The sequence below is a fragment of the Panthera onca genome, chromosome D4 (assembly GCF_046562875.1).
Source record: "Panthera onca isolate mPanOnc1 chromosome D4, mPanOnc1 haplotype 2, whole genome shotgun sequence".
NCBI classification, from domain to species: Eukaryota; Metazoa; Chordata; class Mammalia; order Carnivora; family Felidae; genus Panthera; species Panthera onca.
This window is the reverse complement of record NC_138351.1, coordinates 94,780,816-94,803,847: the sequence shown is the minus strand read 5'-3', so window position 1 is coordinate 94,803,847 and position 23,032 is coordinate 94,780,816. Positions and strand designations below refer to the sequence as shown.

The window sequence follows — 23,032 nt, the reverse complement described above, 5'->3', positions numbered from 1 at the left end:
TCTATCCCAAGAATACAAAAACGCTGATTCGAAGGGGCACATGCACCCCAATGTTTATAGCAGCACTATCAACAACAGCCAAAGTATGGAAAAAGTCCACATGTCCATCGATTGACAGATAAAGAAGTAGTGTATATACACAATGGAATATTATTCAGTGATCAAAAAGAATGAAATCTTGCCATTTGTAACAACGTGGATGGAACTCAAGTATATTATGCTAAGTGAAACAGGTCAGAGGAAGAAAAATACCGTATGATTTCGCTCACGTGGAATTTAAGAAACACAACAGATGAACATAGGGGAAGGGAAGGAAAAATAAGACAAAAACAGACAAGGAAGCAAACCATAAGAGATTCAAATACAGAGGGAACAAACTGAGGGTTAGGAGGGAGGGAAGTAGGGGATGGGCTACATGGGGATGGGCATTAAGGAGGATACTTGTTGTGATGAGCACTGAGCGTTATATGTGATGAATCACTAAATTCTATTCCTGGGGCGCCTGGGTGGCGCAGTTGGTTAAGCGTCCGACTTCACCCAGGTCACGATCTCGCGGTCCGTGAGTTCGAGCCCCGCGTCAGGCTCTGGGCTGATGGCTCGGAGCCTGGAGCCTGTTTCCGATTCTGTGTCTCCCTCTCTCTCTGACCCTCCCCCGTTCATGCTCTGTCTCTCTCTGTCCCAAAAATAAATAAAAAACGTTGAAAAAAAAAAAAAATAAATAAATAAATAAATAAATAAATAAATTCTATTCCTGAAACCAATACTACACAGTATGTTAACTAACCTGAATTTAAATAAATATTTAAAAAAGAAAAATAACAAAAATTTAAAAAATAGAATCTTGCTTGAAAGCCTCCAATGGTAAATTTGGTATAATTTGCACTCTAAAGAGAAAACGTTAAAAAAAAAGACTGCATTTAATAAACATAGATTCATTCTACAGTAATACTAAAAAATGAGAGACAACAGAGGAAAGAAAGTTATTCTTTAAAAAAGAATGCCCGGGGCGCCTGGGTGGCTCAGTCGGTCAAGCGGCCGACTTTGGCTCAGGTCATGATCTCGCGGTCCGTGAGTTCGAGCCCCGCGTCGGGCTCTGTGCTGACAGCTCAGAGCCTGGAGCCTGTTTCACATTCTGTGTCTCCCTCTCTCTCTGCTCCTCCCCTGTTCATGCTCTGTCTCTCTCTGTCTCAAAAATAAATAAACGTTTAAAAAAAAATTAAAAAAAAAAAAAAAAAAAAAGAGTGCCCAAGAGTGCCTGGGTGGCTCAGTCAGTCAAGCGACTGACTCTTGATTTCAGCTCAGGTCATCATCTCAGCGCTGTGGGACCGAGCCCCACATCGGGCTCTGTGCCCAACAGCATGCTTAAGATTCTCTCTCCCTCTCCCTCTCTCTCTCCCCCCACATCCCACCCCTTTCCCCAGCTTGTGTGCATCCTAAAATTTAAAAAAAAAGTTTTTTTAAATAAAAGAAAATAGGGCACCCAGGGGGCTCCACAAGTTACGCATCCAAATTCATTAAGCTCAGATCATGATCTCATAGTTCGTGGGTTCAAACCCCACATCAGGCTCTCTTTGTCAGTATGGAGCCCACTTCGGATCTTCCGTCTCCCTCTCTCTACCCCTCTCCTGCTCACGCTGTCTCACGCGATCTCGCTCTCAAAAATAAACATTTAAAAAAAACAAACAAACAAAGCCAGGGGGCCACTGGGCCTGAAGCATGAGCTGAGGAAGTGACAGGAAAAGATGGTAGGGAGCCCAGGACCTGATGCCACACGAGGCCTTGTTGGCCCTGGTGAAGAGCTCCCAAGCCACGGGAAGTCTGCGTGCACAGCAGAAACACTATGAGGACACCTAGGCTCCTGAGCACAGATCGCGGAGGCCATGGAAAAGCGGGAAGAAGAGGCGGGCGTGGGCCCCAGCACAGCCTTTATGGCAGGCGTGAGATGTACTCTAAAGGCAGAGCCAACAGCAGTTTCTGAGGAACGCCTTCTGCAGATGGAGTCAGTCACTAAAGGACAAGTGGCCACAGGAGCAGGCTCCGGAGGTCAGCGAGAGCTCCAGCTGCACCCTGGGTTGAAGGTGCCCATCGGCCCTCCCAGCACTTAATACATCCCGGAACCTGGAGGCCTGGCAAAGGTGACGCTGGGGTCAACAAAGCACTGGCTGATGTCGTTCAGGGTAGGGACACAGAACAGGGGGACCTGAATAGGGCCCTGGGGCACTTGAGTAACCACAAGGCTCCAGAGGAAAAGTCCTGCAAACGAGACTGAGAAAATAGACCTGACGTGGTAGGCAAAACCAGAAGAGTAAGGGGTTCTGGAAGCCCAAGGAAGAAAACTAAGCACTCCTTTCTTCTTGAACTACTATGTCAAATGCTGTCAAGAAGTCTAGTAAGATGAAGGCTGAGAACTAACCAACAAACTTCCCAACACCTAGGTTAATGGTGCCAACAGCCTCAAAGGGCAGGGTGGCAGGTAGTTCCTGATAACAGCAAAGGAAGAATGAAGTCCGAGTCACTAGGATTTAATTTATAGAAAAGTAAAGAAGCACATGAACACAAACACCTCATGTTTGTGAAGCCAGGGTGATAGAATGTGGAAACTAAAAAGCAGCTAAGAGTCTAACATTTCAGGGCGCCTGGGTGGCTCAGTGGGTTAAGCGTCCAACCCTTGATTTTGACTCAGATCATTATCTCATGGTTTGTGAGTTTGAGTGTGAGTTTCAGCCCCAAGTCGGGATTCTCTCTCTCCCTCTCTCTGGCCCTCCCCCACTCGTGCTCTATCTCTCTCAAAATAAATAATAAAGTAAAACAGAAACTTTAAAAAAATAAATAAATAAGAGTCTAACGTTTCAACCCACATCTATGCTTAGGAGATCTGTGGCAATGCTGGACCAAACCCCAGACCTCCCACTGAGCCAGAGCTCATGACCATGCGCACCCTGCAGGGCCGCAGATGCAAAGACGAGAGAACTGCACCACACACCCCACACGTTCCTGGCGGCTCTGACCCACACATGTGCACCTGCGTTCCACAGGGCTCCACAGCTGGGCAGCCGCCAGCAAGTCTGCTTTCCAACCGGTCTCTCCTGATACCTCCCTCCTCTTACCCACAAAATGGGGACATTCCTCCAGACTTCCACTAAGTCCTCTTACTTGTTAGCCCCTTCCCTGGAGAAGTCATCTCTCATCCTCTCCCCTAGATTACAGGGCTCTCATTCTAGACGGTCCAAAGTGAACGCCAACTCCAAATGTTCTTCAGGCTAGAGCAGTACTGACCAACAGAAACACAGGATAAGCCTCAAGTGTAATTTTAAACTTTCTAGCAGCCAAACTTAAGACGTAGAAATAGGAGTAATTAATTGTAATAAACTTTACTTAGCCCAATATATCTCCAAAATATTATCATTCCAGCATACAACCGACATAAAATAATTAATACTAAAAAGAATACAAAATATCTCAGTAAGTCTCTGTAAACCAGTGTACATTTCACACAACACATCTCAATTTGGTGTGCATACACGTCAAGTGTTCAAAAGCCACAGGGGTGCTATGGCCAGCTTGTTGGGAGATGCCAGCCACCTCTCCACTCCAATCTGTACACGTGCAGGAGCCAACCTTTCTCCAAGATTCCATCTGGAATTCTGAGCAAGACACCTGTGGTATCATTCTGCAGCAGGAATGAACACACAGGAAGCTTCCTTTAACCACCCCAAGTGGTTAAACATTTCCTCTTTGGTGCTTCTGCAACATTTTTCTCTTTTAAGCAATTATCAAACTAATTGTGTGTGTTGTTCTCAAAACTAGAATACAAGAGGGGCGCCTGGGTGGCGCAGTCGGTTAAGCGTCCGACTTCAGCCAGGTCACGATCTCGCGGTCCGTGAGTTCGAGCCCCGCGTCAGGCTCTGGGCTAATGGCTCGGAGCCTGGAGCCTGCTTCCGATTCTGTGTCTCCCTCTCTCTCTGCCCCTCCCCCGTTCATGCTCTGTCTCTCTCTGTCTCAAAAATAAATAAACGTTAAAAAAAAAAAAAAAAAAAAAAAAACTAGAATACAAGAATCTCCATAGGGACAAGGTGCCATGTTTATACTGATGTGGCTCAAGAGTTCAAAACTGACACACGGAAGGCATTAAATGTTACAAAATCAAACTAATGAACAAACATTTGGAAGCCAGTTAGTTCCAAAAGATTTACCCTAAGACAACACCACAGGGAAAAAAAAAAAAAAATCCATAAACCAATTTCAGCTCCTTCTTTTTCATGAAGTTTTACAACATTTACAAATCACCTAAAATGTGTCAGGTAATATTCAAGGTGCTGGAAACTAATAAAAGTTAAAACCCTACCTTCAATGAGGTTACGGTCTCGCCATTAAGACAATAACGAAGAAATAACATATAATGCAACCAGTAATTAAAACAAAGTATGTGGGGTGCCTGGCTGGCTTAGTCGGTAGAACATGCAACTCCTGGTTGTGAGTTCAAGTCCCATGATAGGTGGGGAGATTACTCAAAAAATTAAAAAATAAAACCCCACAGATATGTGTCCTGACAAAGGACGGGGTGCTCTGGAAGCATAGGGAATACATCCCCATCAGAAGTCAGCAAACCAGAGCCTGCCACCTGAAAGCCTGAAAGCCAAAGATGTTTTTTTTAAATCATAAAAATCATCTGCAATTCAAATCCCAATATCCACACATACAGTGGCACACAGCCAGGCTCGTTTGTCCACACATGGTTTGTGGTCTGTTTTCATGCTATGAGGGAGAGCTCGGCAATGACAGGCAAATGCACCTGCACCGAGGTCTACTCTGACTGGACATTTTTGCCGTTGTAACCAGTGTATATCTATCACAACAAAATAAGAAAAAAAAAAGAATGGTGGACTTTGAAAAACATGCTTTTAACCCACAGATTACTATGCTATTGACTCTGATGGCAAAGCACTGTGCTTATCAGACACCCTAACCAGAGAAGAAGACAATAGTAAACATTGGCATTACAGACAAAGCCAATTCACAATTCACAGGAAAGCAATAATCAGGAAAGTCAGAAAATTCTAAGCTCAACAAACTCCAAATAAGATAAACTCAAAGAGATACTCACCTAGACACATCATAATCAAATTGCTGAAAGCCAAAAGAGAATTTCGAATGCAACAAGAAAGAACCAACTCATTTCATGTAAGAGAGATCCTTGATAAGATTAGAAGCTGATCTCTCATTAGAAACCAGAGGCCAGAAGGCAGTGAAGATGACACACTCAAAGGGGTGAAAGAATGTCAACCAGGAATTCTACACACACCAAAGTGCTTCCATAAATGAAGAAGAAATTAAAGCATTTAATATAAACAAGAGAATCTGTCACTGGCAGACCTACTCTATAAGAAACATTAAGAAAGTCTTTCAACCAAGAATGAAGCGACAGAAAGAGAAATCAAGAAATCGATTCATTTACAGTTGCAGAAAAACCATAAAATACCTAGGAATAAACCTAACCAAAGAGGTGAAAAATCTATACACTGAAAACTATAGAAAGCTTATGAAAGAAATGGAAGAAGACACAAAAAAATGGAAAAAGATTCCATGCTCCTGGATAGGAAGAACAAATATTGTTAACATGTCGGTACTACCAAAAGCAATCGACATATTCAATGCAATCCCTATCAAAGTAACACCAGCCTTCTTGACAGAGCTAGAACAAATAATCCTAAAATTTGTGTGGAACCAGAAAAGACCCTGAATAGCCAAAGCAATCTTGAAAAAAAAAACCAAAGCAGGAAGCATCACAATCCCAGACTTCAAGCTATACTACAAAGCTGTCATCATCAAGACAGTATGGTACTGGCACGAACAGACACTTAGATCAATGGAACAGAATAGAGAACCCAGAAACAGACCCACAAACGTATGGCCAACTAATCTTTGACAAAGCAGGAAAGAATATCCAATGAAATAAAGACAGTCTCTTCAGCAAGTGGTGCTGGGAAAACTGGACAGTGACATGCAGAAAAATGAACCTGGACCACTTTCTTACACCAGACACAAAAATAAACCCAAAATGGATGAAAGACCTAAATGCAAGACAGGAAGCCATCAAAGTCCTCGAGGAGAAAGCAGGCAAAAGCCTCTCTGACCTCAGCCGCGGCAACTTCTTACTCAACACATCTCTGGAGACAACGGAAACAAAAGCAAAAATGAACCACTGGAACCTCATCAAAATAAAAAGCTTCTGCACAGCGAAGGAAAAAATCACCAAAACTAAAACTAAAAGGCAACCAAAGGAATGGGAGAAGATATTTGTAAATGACGTATCAGGTAAAGGGTTAGTATCCAAAATCTATAAAGACCTTATCAAACTCAACACCCAAAAAACAAATAATCCAGTGAAGAAAGGGACAAAAGACATGAATAAACACTTCTCCAAAGAAGACATCCAGATGGCCGACCGACACATGAAAAAGTGCTCAACACCACTCCTCATCAGGGAAATACAAATCAAAACCACAATGAGATACCACCTTACACCCGTCAGAATGGCTAACAGTAACAACTCAAGCAACAACAGATGTTGGCGAGCATGCGGAGCCTCACATAAGGCCCTGCGCTGACAATGCAGAGCCTGCTTGGGATTCTCTCTCTCTTCCTCTCTCCCTGCCCCTCCCCCACTCATGTTCTCTCAAAATAAAGAACTTTAAGGGAAAAAAAACACACAAAAGAAAGGAATGGAGGAACAGAGAAACAAAGACGTAAGAAATACAGAAAACAACGACCAAACTAATAAAGCAAATCCTACCTTTTTAGTAATTACATTAGATGTAAGGAGATTAAATACTCAAATTAAAAGACAGACGACAGGGGCGCCTGGGTGGCTCAGTTGGTTAAGCGGCCGACTTCGGCTCAGGTCACGATCTCGCGGTCCGTGAGTTCAAGCCCCACGTCGGGCTCTGTGCTGACAGCTCAGAGCCTGGAGCCTGTTTCGGATTCTGTGTCTCCCTCTCTCTCTGCCCCTCCCCTGTTCATGCTCTGTCTCTCTCTGTCTCAAAAATAAATAAACATTAAAAAAAAAAATAAAATAAAAGACAGACGACATATAAAAAACACATATATGTACATATATATATGTACATATATATGATCCAACTGTATGCTGTCTATAAGAAACATCTTAGATTGAAAGATACGAAGAGCTTAAAAGCAAAAGTGGGAAAACGAGCTACAAAGAGAAACCACAAATTAGAACCCAAAGGGCTACATGGTTATCAGACAAAACAGGCCTTAAAAAAAGAACTATTGCCAGAGACAAAGAGGGACATTTCATAATGATGAAAGAGTCAAAATAACAGGTAGATATAACAACTATAAATACACACACAACTAACAGCCTCAAAACACATGAAGCAAACACTGATAATGACTAAAAAGAAAAGAAAATGTAACAATACCAGGAGACTCCAAAACTTTACTGCCAGTAACTAACAGAATCACTAAAAAGACAACAAGGAAGAATGAGTAAGATTCCACACCACAGACCAGCTCCATCTAACACAGAGAAACAACCTACCTAAGGACTGCACAGTACTCATTCTGTTCAGGCACTCATCAAACACTCTTCAAGACAGAACATAATCTGAGCCATTTTTAAGAAATTAACTAATTGAAATAAAATGAAATTAAAGTATGTCTTCTGACTGTAATAGAATTATATTAAAAACCAACAAAATAGCGAAATCTAGTAAATACCTAAATACTTGGAAATTAAACATACTTCTATATAATCCATGGATCGGGGCTCCTGGCTGGCTCAGGTGGTAGAGCACGTAACTATTAATCTCAGGGTTGTGAGTCAAGCCCCATCATGGGCATAGAGCCTACCAAAAACAAAATAAAAAATGGGCAGGGCACTCAGGAGGCTCAGTAGGTTGAGCATCTGACTCTTGCTTTTGGCTGAGATCATGATCCAAGGGTTGTGGGAATGAGCCCCACATCAGGCTCTACTCTGAGCATGGAACCTGCTTAAGATTTTCTCTCTCTCTCTCTCTCTCTCTCCCTCCCTCCCTCTGCTCCTTCCCCATGGACATGCACTCTCTCTCTAAAAAAAGAAAAAGAAGAAACAGGCACACCTAGATAGTACAGTCGGTTAAGTGTCTGACTCAAGATTTCAGCTCAGATCATGATGTCATGGTTGTGAGACCAAGCCCCACGTCAGCTTCTGCACTGAGCGTGGACCTTGAGATTCTGTCTCTCTCCCTGCCCCCTCTCCCGCTTGCACTCACTCTCTCTTAAAAAAAATTTGTTTTAAGTTAGAAAAAATAAAAAAGAAACAAATAATCATCCATGAGTCAAAGATATCACAAGGGAAAACAGAAAATATTCTGAACTGAAAAAAAAATTAAAATACAACATATCAAAATTTAGAGGAGGAGCTTGTTTTAGTTTTCTAGGACTGCCATACAAGAGTATCATAACTGGGTGAGTTAAAACAACATAAATTCATTATCTCATAATTCTGGAAGCCAGACATCCAAAATCAAGGTGCCAGCTGAGCTGCACTCTCTCTGATGGCTCTAGGGGGTCTTTATTGTGCCTCCAGCTTCCAGGTGTTCACAGGCAATCCTTGATGTTGCTTAACTTGTAGGTCCCCTCCAGGTAAGCCTGTCCTCACAAAGCACTCTTCTCTCTTATGCTGGCACCAGTCACATTGTATTGGGGACCATGCTATTCTGAACCTCATCTGAACTCATCTATAATGATCCCCATCTACAAACAAGGTCACATTCTGAGGTACGGGGCGGCGGGGCGGGGGGGGGGGGGGGAGCGGAAACAGGACATATCTTTTTGGGGAATACAAATCAACCATAACACAAATTAAAAAGTGCTTTGAGGGAAATGTATAGCTTTAAATTCCTTTATCAATCAGAATAGAAGAACTCAAACCAAGATCCTAAGCTTCCACCTTAAGAAACTAGAAAAAGGGCAAATTAAATCCAAAGCAAGCGGAAGAAAGTAAATAAAGATAAGAGTGGAAATAAATGAAAAGAGAATAAAAAATAAAGAGTATCAACAAAATGAAAAGTTACTTCTTTGAAACTTCAACATAACTCACAAAACTTTGGCTAAACTGACAAAAAAAAAAAGAGAGAAGACCCAAATTACTAATATCAGAAATGAAAGAGGGAATATTACTACCAACCTTCTAAAAAAGAGAGAGAGAGAGAGAGAGAATTATAAGGGAATACTCTAAGCAACTGTAAGCCAATAAAGTAGATAAAATGAACATATTCCTAGAAAGACATAAAACACCAAAAATAAGAATATAAACCCTAAATATCTATAACAAGAAATTAATAATGAGGGGCACCTGAGTGGCTCAGTCAGTTAAGTGTCTGACTTCAGCTCAGGTCATGATCTTGCAGTTCATGGGTTCGAGTTCCACATTGGGTTCTGTGCTGACAGCTCAGAGCCTGGAACCTGCTTCAGATTCTGTGTCTTCCTCTCTCTCGGCCCCTCCCCCTCCCTCCCTCCCTCTCTGTCTCTCTCTCTTTCTCTCAAAAATAAACATTTAAAAAAATTTTTTTAAGTTAATAATGAAAAAACTTCCAACAAAGAGAAGCCCAGAACTAAACTGCCTCACAAGTGAATTCTACCAAACATTTAAAGAACAAATAACACCAATAGTTCACAGACACTTCCAAAAAATAGAATACACTTGCCAACTCATAGAGCCAGTATTACCGTGACACCAAACGCTAAAAGACATCAATAAAAAAGAAAAACTACAGACCAATATAACATCCTTTATGAATTCTGATGCAAAAATCCTCAACAAAATACTACTGAACCAAATGCAGCAAGATGTAAAAAGGATCAGGTATCATGACAAAGTGGATTCACCGCAGAAAGAGTTGTTTCAACATAATGAAAATCAACGTGATACGCCATATTAACAGAACAAAGGATAAAACCGTATGATCACCTCAACACATGCAGAAGCACTTAAAACCCAATATCCCTTTCTGATTAAAAAAACAAAAAAAACAAAACCACTCAATAAACTGGGAATAGAAGGGAACTTCCTCAACCTGATAAAAGGCATCTATGAAAACTCAAGGCTAACATCATCCTTGATGGTAAAAGACTGAACACTTTCCCCCAAAAACAGAAATGAGATGGGTGGGCTGCTTTCACCACTTCCATTCAACTTTTTAATGCAGGTTCTAATAAGAGCAATCAGGCAAGAAAAAGGAAAAGAAAAAGAAAGCACCCATATTTGAAAGAACTAAAACTCTTGTATCTCTCTTCCTAGACACCATGTTCTAGTGCAGCTGACGCATGAATAACTTAGACAGTCAGGGTGCCAGCCCCGTGCACTTGAAAATCCACATGTAACTTCCGACTCCCCAAAAACTTAACTAAAAGCCTACTGTTGACCAGAAGCCTTACCAAGAACATAAACAGTAGATTAACAGATTTTGTATATCATATACTGGATTGTTATAATAAAAAAAAAAAACACTAGAGAAAAATGTTAAGAAAATCATAAGGAGAGCACTTTAGAATACTGTACTGTATTTATCAAAACAAATCTTGTGTAAGTGGATCAGCAGTTTAAACCCATGTTGTTCAAGAGTCAACCGCGCACTAATGTGCATTTTTCTGTGTTATGTGCCATACATTAATAAAGTCCTCCCAGAAACTGTCTTTATGTTTTGGCTAAATGTCTTACTGTTATTGAATTTGTATGGGGACCGACATTACAGACCCATAATGGCAGATCCTAACAGACCACTTCTGTAAGAGAAGGAAAACAGAAGAGCCAATGAGCCAGAGATGGGGCAACACTTGATCTTGCCCTTTCACCAGCCCATAATACAGCTGGCATTTTGTTTCACTCTAGTGTTCAAGGAGCTCACAAAACACAGGCGAAGGGCAAGGATGAGCAAGCAACCAAGACTCTCTAAGCCTACATACAGCCTTGGAATCTGACAGGGAGTAGAGGACCTAGACTCCAAGGACAGAAATCAGTTTAACAACTAGCAAACAATTTTCAAACAATTTTTGAACCTAGCAAACAATTTTCAAACTACACAAGACAGAGAGTCCTCTAGGCCTCTCTTAGGCAGCACTTATTAGGAAGCAACTGGGTGTCAGATGCTTTCCACGTAATAATATCAAGACTCTGTTCCCTCCACTGAAACTAACGTAATATTATTGTATGTCAAATATACTTCGATCAAAAAAAAAAAAAATCTTTCCTTTCCCATGAGTTGTACTTTACGATAACCAAGCAGTTTTGTTTGTTTGTTTTTTTGGTACAAGTACTCATAATAATAAACGAAGACTGCCATTTTGCAGTTAATGATTCTGAGCAATAAAAGCAATAAATATCAATGACTGTTAACATCTGCAAGATGACCAGACTTATGCTTAACTTAAAAAATCTCAATACTAGTAACAAAGTATTCTTGATTTAAAAAAATGTTTTTAAAAGACAAACCTGGGGCGCCTGCATAGTTCAGATGGTTAAGCTTCCAACTTCAGCTCAGGTCATGATCTCACAGTTCGTGAGTTTGAGCCCCATACTGGGCTGTCTGCTGTCAGCACAGAGCCTGCTTTGGATCCTCTGTCTCCCTCTCCCTCTCTCTGCCCCTCCCCTGCACATGAGCTCTCTCTCAAAAATAAATAATCATTAAAAACAAGAAATGGCTAAAAGAGCAAATAAAAAAGTCATTTAAAAAAAGGCGGGGGGGGGGGGCACCTGGTGGCTCAGTCAGTTGAGCATCTGACTTAGGCTCAGGTCATGATCTCACAGTCCATGGATTCAAGCCCCGCATCGGGCTCTGTGCAGACAGCTCAGAGCCTGGAGCCTCCTTCAGATTCCGTGTCTCCCTCTCTCTCTGCCCCTCCCCTGCTCATGCTCGGTCTCTCTCTGTCTCAAAAATAAATAAAAACATTAAAAAAAATTTTTTTAATAAAAAATAAAATTAAAAAAAGACAAACCTACGTCTGATGCAGGCTCTAACCCTGGGCTGTCCAACTGAGAGATAATGTGAGCCACAAGCATGAACCCTTGTAGAGAATTTTAAATTTTCTAGTAATCACATTTTAAAAAAGGAATTAGAAACAAATTATTTTTAATAATATTTAACCCAATATAGCCAAAATTTGTATCTCAACATGCAATCACTATTTTTTAAAGTATTAATGTGATACTTTACATTCTCTTTTTCACACTAAGTCTTCAAAATCCAGTGTGTTTTTTGCACTTACAGCACATCTCAATTCACACTAACCACATTTCAACTGCTCAAGAGCGGCATGATGGCTATCATACTGGAAAGCAGCAGCTCTAGATCTTACATATCAACAACAGTAAATATACAGAACAGAGGAACATGTCAAATAACATCACAGCAATGCAATCAGCAAAATCAAGGTTATGGAAAGCTTTGGGACAAATGAACCATTATCTTCAAAACAACTGCAAGAAAAAAATAAAGATTTAAAAGAAATCTATCCAGGGCAATGAATAGAGCACATTTTTTTTTCCTAATTTGAAATGAAATAAGAAATATGAACCCAAAAAAAGAAAAGAATAGCAACTGCGTATTTATTGACTGAAATACTTATACTAACTGAAATATTCACAGATGAAACATATTCACAGATGGAGTGGGGACTGTCCATGAAGAGGTAAATGTTGATGCCGGGAGACAGGCACACAAGGCTGACTACCTCTAAATAGGTTCGAAAAAGTTCCATAATAAAAAATCTAAAATATCTACACGTGTACCTGCTTGTATAGGTTCAATAACGATAACACTGCCAAGAGAACTGAGTGGACAGGGGACAAAGGAGAGAGACGTTTCACTTTATACTTTTTTTTTTATTTTGAACCATGTAACTAATCTACTCAAAAAATTAAATTTACACATATACATAGCTTGACTCAATCCACTGGCCTCTGCACCTCCACCACGTCAACAGGCCCGAGCCTGCTCACTGGTCCCCCTGCTTCCTTTCTGACCTTTCTTCAATCCACCCTCCACACAGCAGCCAGAGTCGTCTTTTCAAAATAGCATTCTGTGCCTAAAATCCTTCAATGACTGTCTACAGTGCTTAGGAAACCACCAACTCGTTACCAAAGCAACAAGACCCTATATGACCCTGCCCTGCCTCTCCAACCTCACCTCCTGCCACTCGCCCCTTCTGACCTAGTAATTCCACCTTGTACCGAAGGATGCAGACTCCCCCAAATCATGGTCTAGGAAACTGGGACATCCTTATAACACACACCATGTGGCTATTAAATATGTTGAAGATGTCGATGCACAGGAAATAACATACAAAAGAAGAGAATGAAAACAGCACATACTGATTATATCCACTTTTAAATATGAGCATGTGCATTCATAAAGATCAGAAAAAAATAGATGACAAATATTCGGCATTTTTAGGTTTCAATTTCCTGAATTTGTTAAAAATGCTTTTTTTTTTTTTTTTTTTTTTTTTTAAATGTGCATAGTGTGCCTCAGCATTCCAATTCACACCTCACCTCCTTTAAGACCTGGGCTAACCCATCTTCCTCCTGGAGCCTTTCCCAACACAGGTCTGGCTGCTGTGATCAGTGCATGTGGTCAAACATACAAAATTGTTTTGGGTTATGGACAGGAAGCAGAAAACTAAGACTCTAGCCCCCACTCGGGCAAGGATCATCACACGTGAGATCCGACAACTAAGCTACCCACAGATGTCCTTTGAGCATTAGGGCTAAGTAAGATACATTCATTGGTCTTGCTTACCTTTATTATGACTCCAGAACCTTCCCCAGTCATGAGTCCAGAAACACAAACCACATAGTAAGATCCTGAGAGAAAGCAGCCCTTTGCACAGGAGAGCTATGCTTTCAGTGTGCATGAAAACTCACTTCTCAAGATTTACAGAAAATGCTTCTCATTTCTACATGGCAGAACACTTTCCACCCCCTTCTCTTATCAAAAATCAACCAAAGACAAGAACAGGAACGAGAAACATAAACTCCACCCAAGAGACATTTGAGACCCATACACAAAATATGAATGGGAAGATGGAGGAAAGCTAAATCAATGCACAGAACAGAGAAAGGGCAGCCTAAATCCGGGGTTACTGCTGAGAAGCAGGCTGACTGACCCCACAGAACCATGGAGAGGCTCAGAAGAAGGGGATGATGCCTGGGCTAAAAAGGGGTGTGGGTGTAAGAATACATACAGAGAGCACTGGACTTTCAGGTCTCCAGGCCCCTCCTACCCAGTCAGCAAAGAACTCCTCACTGGTAGCCGCAGAGACCAGAAGGGCAAGCTCTGTAAAACTCTACCAGAAGTGTGCCACACTTGGGGACAGTGGGCACAAAGCAGGGAGATTAGGTAAATTAAAGGCTATGTACTGAGCCACGGGAAGACCTTCCTCCTCCTCCTCCTCCTCCTACTCCTCCTCCTCCTCCCCTTTAACCTAGCTCCAGAATGTCCAGCTTAACACCAGCAAGGCGAGAGACAAGGAGGCTTCTCTGAGGAAGCCAAACCAGGGGACAGTAACATCTGGAGGAGAGCCAACAAAAATTCAGTCATCACCCTCCACTGAAGCCACAAGCAAAGAAGCCCCCAAACACTTAGCCCTCCATTTTTAGCACTTTATTCTTAAAGGTGAATAAACAGCCCAGAATCACCAGACATTGGAAGAAGCTTTCCAGAATGAAAGAAAAAGATCAAAAAATACAACAGCAAAGAGGAATGCAGGAGAAACAAAAAATCAGGAAACAGTAATTTTAAAATAATTTTTTAAAATTAAAAAATAATTTTTTTAATATTTATTTTTTGAGAGACAGAGAGAGAGAGAGAGAGAGAGAGAGAGGCAGAGTACGAGCAGGGAGAAGCAGACAGAGAAAGGAAGACATAGAATCTGAAGCAGGCTCCAGGTGCCAAGCTGTCAGCACAGAACCCGACGTGAGGCTTGAACTCATGAACTGCAAGATCATGACCTGAGCCAAAGTCAGAAGCTCAACTGACTGAGCCACCCAGGAGCCTCTTAAGATAATATTTTTTTTTTTTTTTTTTTGGTTTATTTGAGAGAGAGAATCCCTAACAGGCTCCAAGTCAGTGCAGACCCGACCCAGGGCTCAATCCCATGAACAGTGAGATCATGACCCGAGCGGAAATCAAATCAAGAGTCAGACATTTACCACTGAGCCACCAGGCAACCCTACAGTTAAAACCTAAAAAAAAACATATTTTGGGGCGCCTGGGTGGCTCAGTCGGTTAAGCGTCCGACTTCAGCTCAGGACACGATCTCACAGTCCATGAGTTCGAGCCCCGCGTCGGGCTCTGGGCTGATGGCTCAGAGCCTGGAGCCTGCTTCCGATTCTGTGTCTCCCTCTCTCTCTGCCCCTGCCCTGTTCAAGCTCTGTCTCTCTCTGTCTCAAAAATAAATAAAAAAAATTTAAAAAATTTAAAAAAAAAAAACAAATTTTAAGGGGCACTTGGTGGCTCGGCTGGTTAAGCGTCCGACTCTTGATTTCCATTTGGGTAATGGTCTCACAATTTGTGGCCTGGAGCCCATGTCAGGCTCCAAGATGACAGCCTGGAGCCTGCTTGAGATGTGCGCTCTCTCTCCCTCTGCTCCTCCCCCATTTGCGCACACTCGCACCCTCTCTCTCTCTCAAAATAAAAACATAAATTAAAAATTTTAACTGTACTCTAGGATATTTAACTAAAATTAAGCAATCACTGTATACGTTAAACAAGAATAGGAATCATTACAAAAGAAAAAGAGAATAAATAATATGTAAATATGAAAAGGGAAATTAAAAATTCTGTGAAAGAATTAGAATAGTCAAAAATGCTCCCAAAAGGTAGAACAAGATCAAGATGTGACCAGGAAAATAGCTTTTAAAAATCAGAATACTAAGTACAGGAGCTATAACATTCAAATGAATGGTAGAAACTAAACTGAGTAGCTCAAATATATTATACAAAATTTCCTATAAACAAAAAGACATCGAACTCCAGATTTTGTGCTATTTAATGCCCTGCATGATAAATGAAAAAAGGCTACAATTAAGGCACATCATAGAAATTATGAAAATCAAGGATGCAATGATCCTAAAAATTGGGTGGGGGAATAATGGTTACAAAGGAATAATAGGGGTGCCTGGGTGGCTCCAGTCGGTTGAGCATCTGACTTCAGCTCAGGTCATGATCTCACAGCTGGTGGGTTCAAGCCCTGAGTCAGGCTCTGTGCTGACAGCTCTGAGCCTGGAGCCTGCTTCAGATTCTGTGTCTCCATCTCTCTCTGCTCCTCCCCCCACTCATGCTCTGTTTCTCTTTCTCTCTCTCAAAAATAAACATTAAAAAAAAATTTTTAATGAAAAAAAAAACAAAGGAATAACAATCACACTGGACTTCTCAACAGCAATGATGAAAACTAGAAGACACTAGAGCGATAACTTAAAAATTACTTGCAACCTGGAACACCAAACCCAGCCAAACTTACTCTTTAACTATAGTGGTAGACTAAGTACTTTTTCAGACATGCAAGTCTGAAAACTCTGCCTCCCAAAAAATTCCTGGGAAGCTACTGGGCAATGTGTTCCACCACCATTAGTGAGTAAACACAGAGGGGAGACATTAGATGCAGGGAAAGGGGGTCATTACTGAAGAATGACAGGAAGAATTCCAGGATGAGAGTGTGCACCAAGCCAAGAGAACAAGCGCATCCTGACTTGGGCAGGGCGACTCAGGACCACCGAGGAACTGAACAGTGATCTGACTGGGCTAAATGGAGGAAACTTAAATTGAGAAACATTTTACAGAATAGAAAGTGCAAGAACGTTATTCTGAGGTTCAAAGAAAACCAGACAAATGAAAAATAAGGCAATTATTAACTCCAGGGAAGAAAAAAGGCTGCAGGATACACAAAAAAAAAGAAATACAGGGTGCCTGGTGCTCAGCAGGTGGACTGCATGATTCTTAGTCTCGGGGTCGTGAGTTCTCCACACTGGGTGTAGAGATTACTTAAAAATAAAATCTCTGGGGCGCCTGGGTGGCTCAGTCAGTTAAGCGGCCGACTTCGGCTCAGGTCACGATCTCACAGTCTGTGAGTTCGAGCCCCGCATCGGGCTCTGTGCTGACAGCTCAGAGCCTGGAGCCTGTTTCAGATTCTGTGTCTCCCTCTCTCTCTGACCCTCCCCCGTTCATGCTCTGTCTCTGTCTCAAAAATAAATAAACGTTAAAAAAAAAAAAAATTTTAAAAAAAATAAATAAAAATAAAATCTTTTAAAAAAAAGAAAGAAAGAGAAAAAGAAAAAGAAAGAAAAACAGTTGTAGGTTTACTACCTGGCTCCACATGGCACAATAATGACTTGAAGAGACTGAGAATTTTAGATGTGAACCTAACAGACAGGATTTTAGATGTGAATCTAACCAGAATTGTGAGTTTTCTGAATGAGACACAGAAGGTATGAGAGAACTGAAGTCCTCATCTACAGTCACTGGAAGCCAACAAATAACCCCTAAACTTGGTGAATGAAGATATGGCAACACAAGCATATGATTTAGATACCTGAAGTAAATGGTAAAGACTCAAGTGGCTGCTGCCTCTCTAGAAAGGCAAGAGAGAAGGAGGGTGGCTTTTTATAAATGTTGTTCAGCACTATTTGACTTTTTTTTTAACTTCATTTTTTTTTTTTTCCTAAGTAGGAACACCCAACATGGGCTCAACCTCACAACCCTGAGATCAAGAATTGCATGCTCTACCATTTGAGACTGAGTCATTTGACTTTTAAACTACGTACATATGCACTGATTATTTTAACAAAATAGTAAGTTTAAAGAAAGAGATACAGGGATGGTGGCTCAGTCAGTTAAGCGCCCAACTTCAGGTCAGGTCATGATCTCATGGTTCGTGGGTTCAAGCCCCACGTCGGGATCTGTGCTGACAGCTTGGAGCCTGGAGCCTGCTTCAGATTCCGAGTCTCCCTCTCTCTCTCTCTCTCTCTCTCTCTGTCCCTCCCCGACTCGAGCTCTCTTTGTCTCTCTCTCTCTCTAAAGAAATAGGCTTTAAAAAAAATTTTTTTAATAAATAAAAAATAACAAAGAAAGAGATACACAGTAGACACCCTGCTAGGAAAGCATACGATCTGCCTGGGAAGGCCCTCCAGCTGAAAGGTGACATCCCTGGGTCAAAAGCCTTAAGTCAAGTGACTGCCCTGTGCTCTGGTCCCAGGCAATACTGAATACACATTAAGTCCCAAGAGCCCCCACTTACTAATCAACAAAATGGGGGCAGGGGATATACTCCACTAATCTTTAGCGTGAAAAAGTGGTGACTCTCTCTCTAGGTCAAGAAAAAGAGAAAAGAATAAACATGCAATTTGGTAAGTTTCAAGTGTTCACTTTGCTGGTTCAATCATTTGGCAATCCTGATCCAGAAACCATTGCCCAGATTTAGCGGCAACAGATGATCCTTGCCTACCCACCGTCCAGAAGGCCCCTTACCCTATCACGCACCTCCACAATAAACACTTAAAATCATGAATCTAAACCCAGAGCTTTTATTGACGGAAAGGGACCACCAAAGATACAGCACATGTTTAAATGAACAATGAACACAGGCTCTCAGGCCAAACTGTCTGCATCCACCTTTGGCCTAAGCTCTGAAACCCTGGGATGCACTCTGCCTGTTTCTTCACCTGCAAATAGGAATGTAACAGTACCCACCTCAGAAGATCGCTGTTAGGCTTTAATGAGCGAATTCATGCAAAGCACTATACCAGGACGGGACACAGGTAAGGGCTTAGTGAACACAGGCCGTCATTATCACTGGTTCAGTCAAGGTCTCTATTCAAGGCTGCCTGTGGAATGAGAGCCATCTGGGGTCACCTGCTCGTCAATTATTTATGAAAAACCTACTATGTGCCGAACACCGAAAAAGTGCGAGTACTATAACTGACTAGGCCAAGTCATTCAATCTCCTCTAAGTCTTGTTTTCCTCATCTGCTAACTAGGAAATAACAGTACCTGCTGCACAGAGCAGAGAAACCTAAATGAGAGAACTTACCCAAAGTAAGCAAGTCAGTACCCTGAGTCACAGCAAGCGCTCAATACATATCATCAATCACTGTACATCTTCTCTCCTACAGACTGGGAAGTGACTTTTAAAGTTAACTAATTTACCCACTTGGTCCAGAGCCTAATACATTCCTTGAAGGTATGGTAGGAATTCAATCAGCACTCCTTGCACTGAATTTCAAAAATTCCCTGCACCCCGCAGCTTACTATCAACACTCCCAAAAATGCAGGAAAAAGATGAATAAAAAGACCATCCGTTACTCTGCACCAGGTTATCGTATCAGCTCCTTACTACACCTTTGCTTTCTGATCTTTAGAAGTCTCCGCATTTGTTACCACGCATGAAAGCACTTTCAGAGAAAAACTTTTAGATCACCACTTTTTTCCAAACCGGTCCCTTATGTCAGCCGGAAGACCGCACTATCTCTGCATTTCCACGGGCACGCTGCCTCCTGCTTGCTTTTCCCTTCAGTGGGAAGCTAGTGGTCCATCTCAGAAGAGTTTGCTTTCTCTGCTGCTACAAGCTAGGAAACAAACTATCCTTGAGAATTAGCAAAAGGGAAGACAACACAGCATTTACAAGAGAATGGGAACTTTTTTATATCCAAAGCCCGCTTAGGCAGTTTGTTTAGAAATAAACTGAAGTCGTGCATTCCTGCTTCTGACAGCCGCCAGGGCTGGGCAGCATTGTCTGGGGAGAAGCGCGCCGGGCCGGCCAACTTTTCGTTAAAGACGGTGCCATCCTATTCGGAACAAAGTGAAAGGTCAGCGGGGCGCAGGAGAGGCGCCGGGAGCGGACGGCCTCGCCTCGGCTCGCGCCGCGAAGTTGGCCGGCTCGCCCCACTTTCCCTTTTGTCCTCCGCCCCTTCAGCGGGGCTCCCGGCCGAGGCCCGGGGCGCGCGGGGGCGGCGGCGCGGACGCGGGCGGCCGGCCCTCACCGCGCGCCCCGCCCGCCGCCCCCCGCCCGCCGGCCGCCCCCCGCCAGCCGGCCGCACAAAGCGCGCCCCGCGCGGCGCGGCCCGGACGCCGGCGGCCTCGGCCCGGCCTCGGCCTGAGGCGCGGCGGCGGCGGCGGCGGCGGCGGCGGGGAGGCGCGGGCCCGCCCGGCCCCCGCCGGCTCGGCGCCCCCGCCTGCCCGTGCGCCCGCCCGCCCGTCGGCTCCGCGCCCGCCGGCTCCGCGCCCGCCGCCCCCGCCGCCGCCGGCCCGCCGCCCCGCTCCTCACCTCGGCATCGGCGGCGGCCATGGCCCGGGCCCGCAGCGTGGCCCCGCCCCTCCCGCGCGCCATCGCCCCGCCCGCGCCTCGCGGCTCAGGGCGGGGCGGGGCTGGTTACGCGCGTCTGCGCCTGCGCCCGCGCCCGCACCTGCGCACTGCAGCCCGGCGTGCGGCGTCCGTGGCGCGGGCCTGCGCCGACCGGAACCGACGCGCGCGGGCGAGGTGGGGGGCGGGGTCGGACGCAGCGATCTTCCGGAGGTGTCGCGGCGGCCAAGCGTCGTCCTCCGGTTTTCGCAAATATCTTTTCCTTCTACGTGGGCATTCTGGTGGGCTGGCCGGGGTGGAGAAGGACCCCTGACCTTTAACCCCGGACACACATTGATTCCGTCGGCCTTCCCAGAAGGCGGATCCTGACTTGCGTCCTAGGGCGGTGCCTGGGTTCGAGGGTATTCCCGGCATGGTGGGGCGGGTCTTGGTTGGGGTGAATGCCCACCTAGAGGGTGTTTACGGGTTGTGCCCGGTGGTGGGGGTGCCCCGGCTGGGGGGGGGAGGGGGGGTTGTGTCCTGCTAGGAGTGGGTGCCGACTGTGTGCCGACTGAGAAGGCTGCCCCGATGGGGGGGAGGGGAATGTTCCGACGGGAGGATTGCCCCAACTTTGGGAGGATGTCTCAATGAGGAGACTTGCCTCCGTTTGGGGTGCATCGGTTAGGAGAGGTGCCCTGATTAGGGGTAATGTCACAGCTGGTGGGTGCTCTGGCCAGGGTCCGTTTCTTCTGTGGGAGAGTATGCACTGATTAGGGAAGGTGGCCCGCTATGAAAGTGTGCTCTGGATGGGGACAGTGTTCTGATTGGAAGGCTGGGGGTAGAATGGGGATTGTCCCAATGAGGAAGACTGCCCCCCGCTAGGAACGGGGTTCTCCAGTTAGGTGTTCCCAGCCTGGGCAGCCTCCCTGATCACCCCAAGCTCCTTGAATCGGCACCTACCCAGCAGCCTGCCTCCCAGTTTTGCACGGGGAAGATCTCAGCACACCCAACCGCCTTCATGGACAGCATCACATAAACTGGCTTCGCCCCCCGCCCCCCGCCATGGTCAGACTGAATTCTATCATGTTCTGGCAGTTGAAGAAAGATGTATAGACTGAAACTGGGGTTCTCTCACCGGTCTTTGCAACAAGAACTGAGGAGGCTCTGAGTTGAAGGCTAACCTGCTCCACCCCCTCGCACATGCGGGCTCACTCTCGGTGGGACTCCAGAAAAATTACTCTACTAAGGTGGACATTGACAGTCACACAGGTGCAAAGGAGGAAATGGACGACTGTAAGTACCTAGGAAATCTTCCCTGTTTCTTTGGGGCAACCTAAGTCAGCTCCTAACAGGCTTGGGACCCTTGACTGTTTGGAGCCTCAAGACTGGAAGCTCAGTAGTCATGACCTGTACGGCCCAATTTAACTCACCTCCACTCACACCTAACTCTGGCAGCATACTCTCCATCTCCACTCCTGCCTTGGGCTCTAGTCTGTCCCTTCCCTGAAACGCTTTTATCTCAGGTATGTGTGGCTCAATTCTCTGCCATGGCTGGGTCTCAAATACCACCTCTTCAGGAAAGCCTTCCCTTACCTCCCTACCGAAAACAATACTGCACCCCAGAACTTCCTTGCTTTATTTTACTCCTTGGCACTCCACTGTTATATTGTCTGTCTTTCCCATTAAAATGTAAGTCCAGAAAGTCAGGGACTTTTATCTTGTACGCCTTAGTGCTTATAACAATGCTTGGCATGCAGGAGAAAAAAATAAATATTTGTTGAGTGAATAAGATGTGGAGAAGAAATCCTTTACCAGGCAAACACTGACCGTAAGTCAATGCGTCAGAAGTAGGATATGCTCCCATTTTGCTCTGTCAGCCCAACCCGCCCTATCCTTGTATGATCATTGATCATTTATGTTAAGTGCAGTTTTTAACACATGCCATGTGAACCATCACATCAGTCCTGAGAGGCAAGACTCTTACCCACGTTCTGAGTGAGGAAACCAAAGCAAAAGAGTTGAGTGCCCTCAAGACTACCTGACTATTGAGAGGCAGAGACAGGATTGAAACCCAGGCACATTTTCAACTATGAGGCTACCACTAGCAGATGGTTTGCAGATTATCCTCCTTGTGGCATATTTTGAGCTTTTCTCCAATGTTTATCCTCTCCTTGTCCAACAAATAGTAACGTTTTAGCTGGGTACGTGGCTACCTGACTAAAGAGCACATTTCCAACTGTCAAAGGTAGCTGGGTGGATGTTTGCACAAATGATAGAATCTACTTCCCAGCCTATACTCCCCCCCCCCCCCCCACCCCGCCAAGAAGTTAGAGGTGCAGGCCCAGTAAACTGGGTGATGGTGAAATCTGGAATGGCCACTCTGGACCCAGGAGTGGAAGCCCGAACTGGAGAATGACAGCTAGGTCACCAGGCCCAAATTTTGCACTTCTGGACTGTTAAGTGTACAAGTAGTAAATGGGCAGGAGCTCAATATGTCTTCTCATAATCCCATAAATTTCTTGTAGATTAAGGTAACAGACACCTATCCAGTCACTCCCTCACCATATGGCAGATAGGGAATTTGAACCCAAAGTCTTATCTTAACCACACCTCCATTATTTCCTAAAGCACAGTCCACAATCATTGGTCCCGTTGGGCATTTACAGACCCTCCCCTCAGCCCTGGAACATCTGCAGAT

The 23,032-nt window shown here is 44.1% G+C and overlaps 1 protein-coding gene across 3 annotated transcripts in view; it reads right to left on the bottom strand.

Annotated features, from left to right (window-relative positions):
• Window positions 1-20,426, bottom strand: part of EHMT1 (euchromatic histone lysine methyltransferase 1) — a 153,111-nt gene extending 132,685 nt beyond the window's left edge. Inside the window, exon 1 of one of the 3 annotated variants that reach the window (XM_060608063.2) lies at window positions 20,320-20,426. In XM_060608063.2, coding sequence (XP_060464046.1) covers window positions 20,320-20,382 — 63 coding nt within the window. In that variant the 5' untranslated portion in view covers window positions 20,383-20,426. The remainder of the gene's footprint in view (window positions 1-20,319) is intronic. The other 2 variants (XM_060608064.2, XM_060608067.2) reach the window with 2 other exon arrangements.
• Between the last annotated feature and the right edge of the window lie 2,606 nt (window positions 20,427-23,032).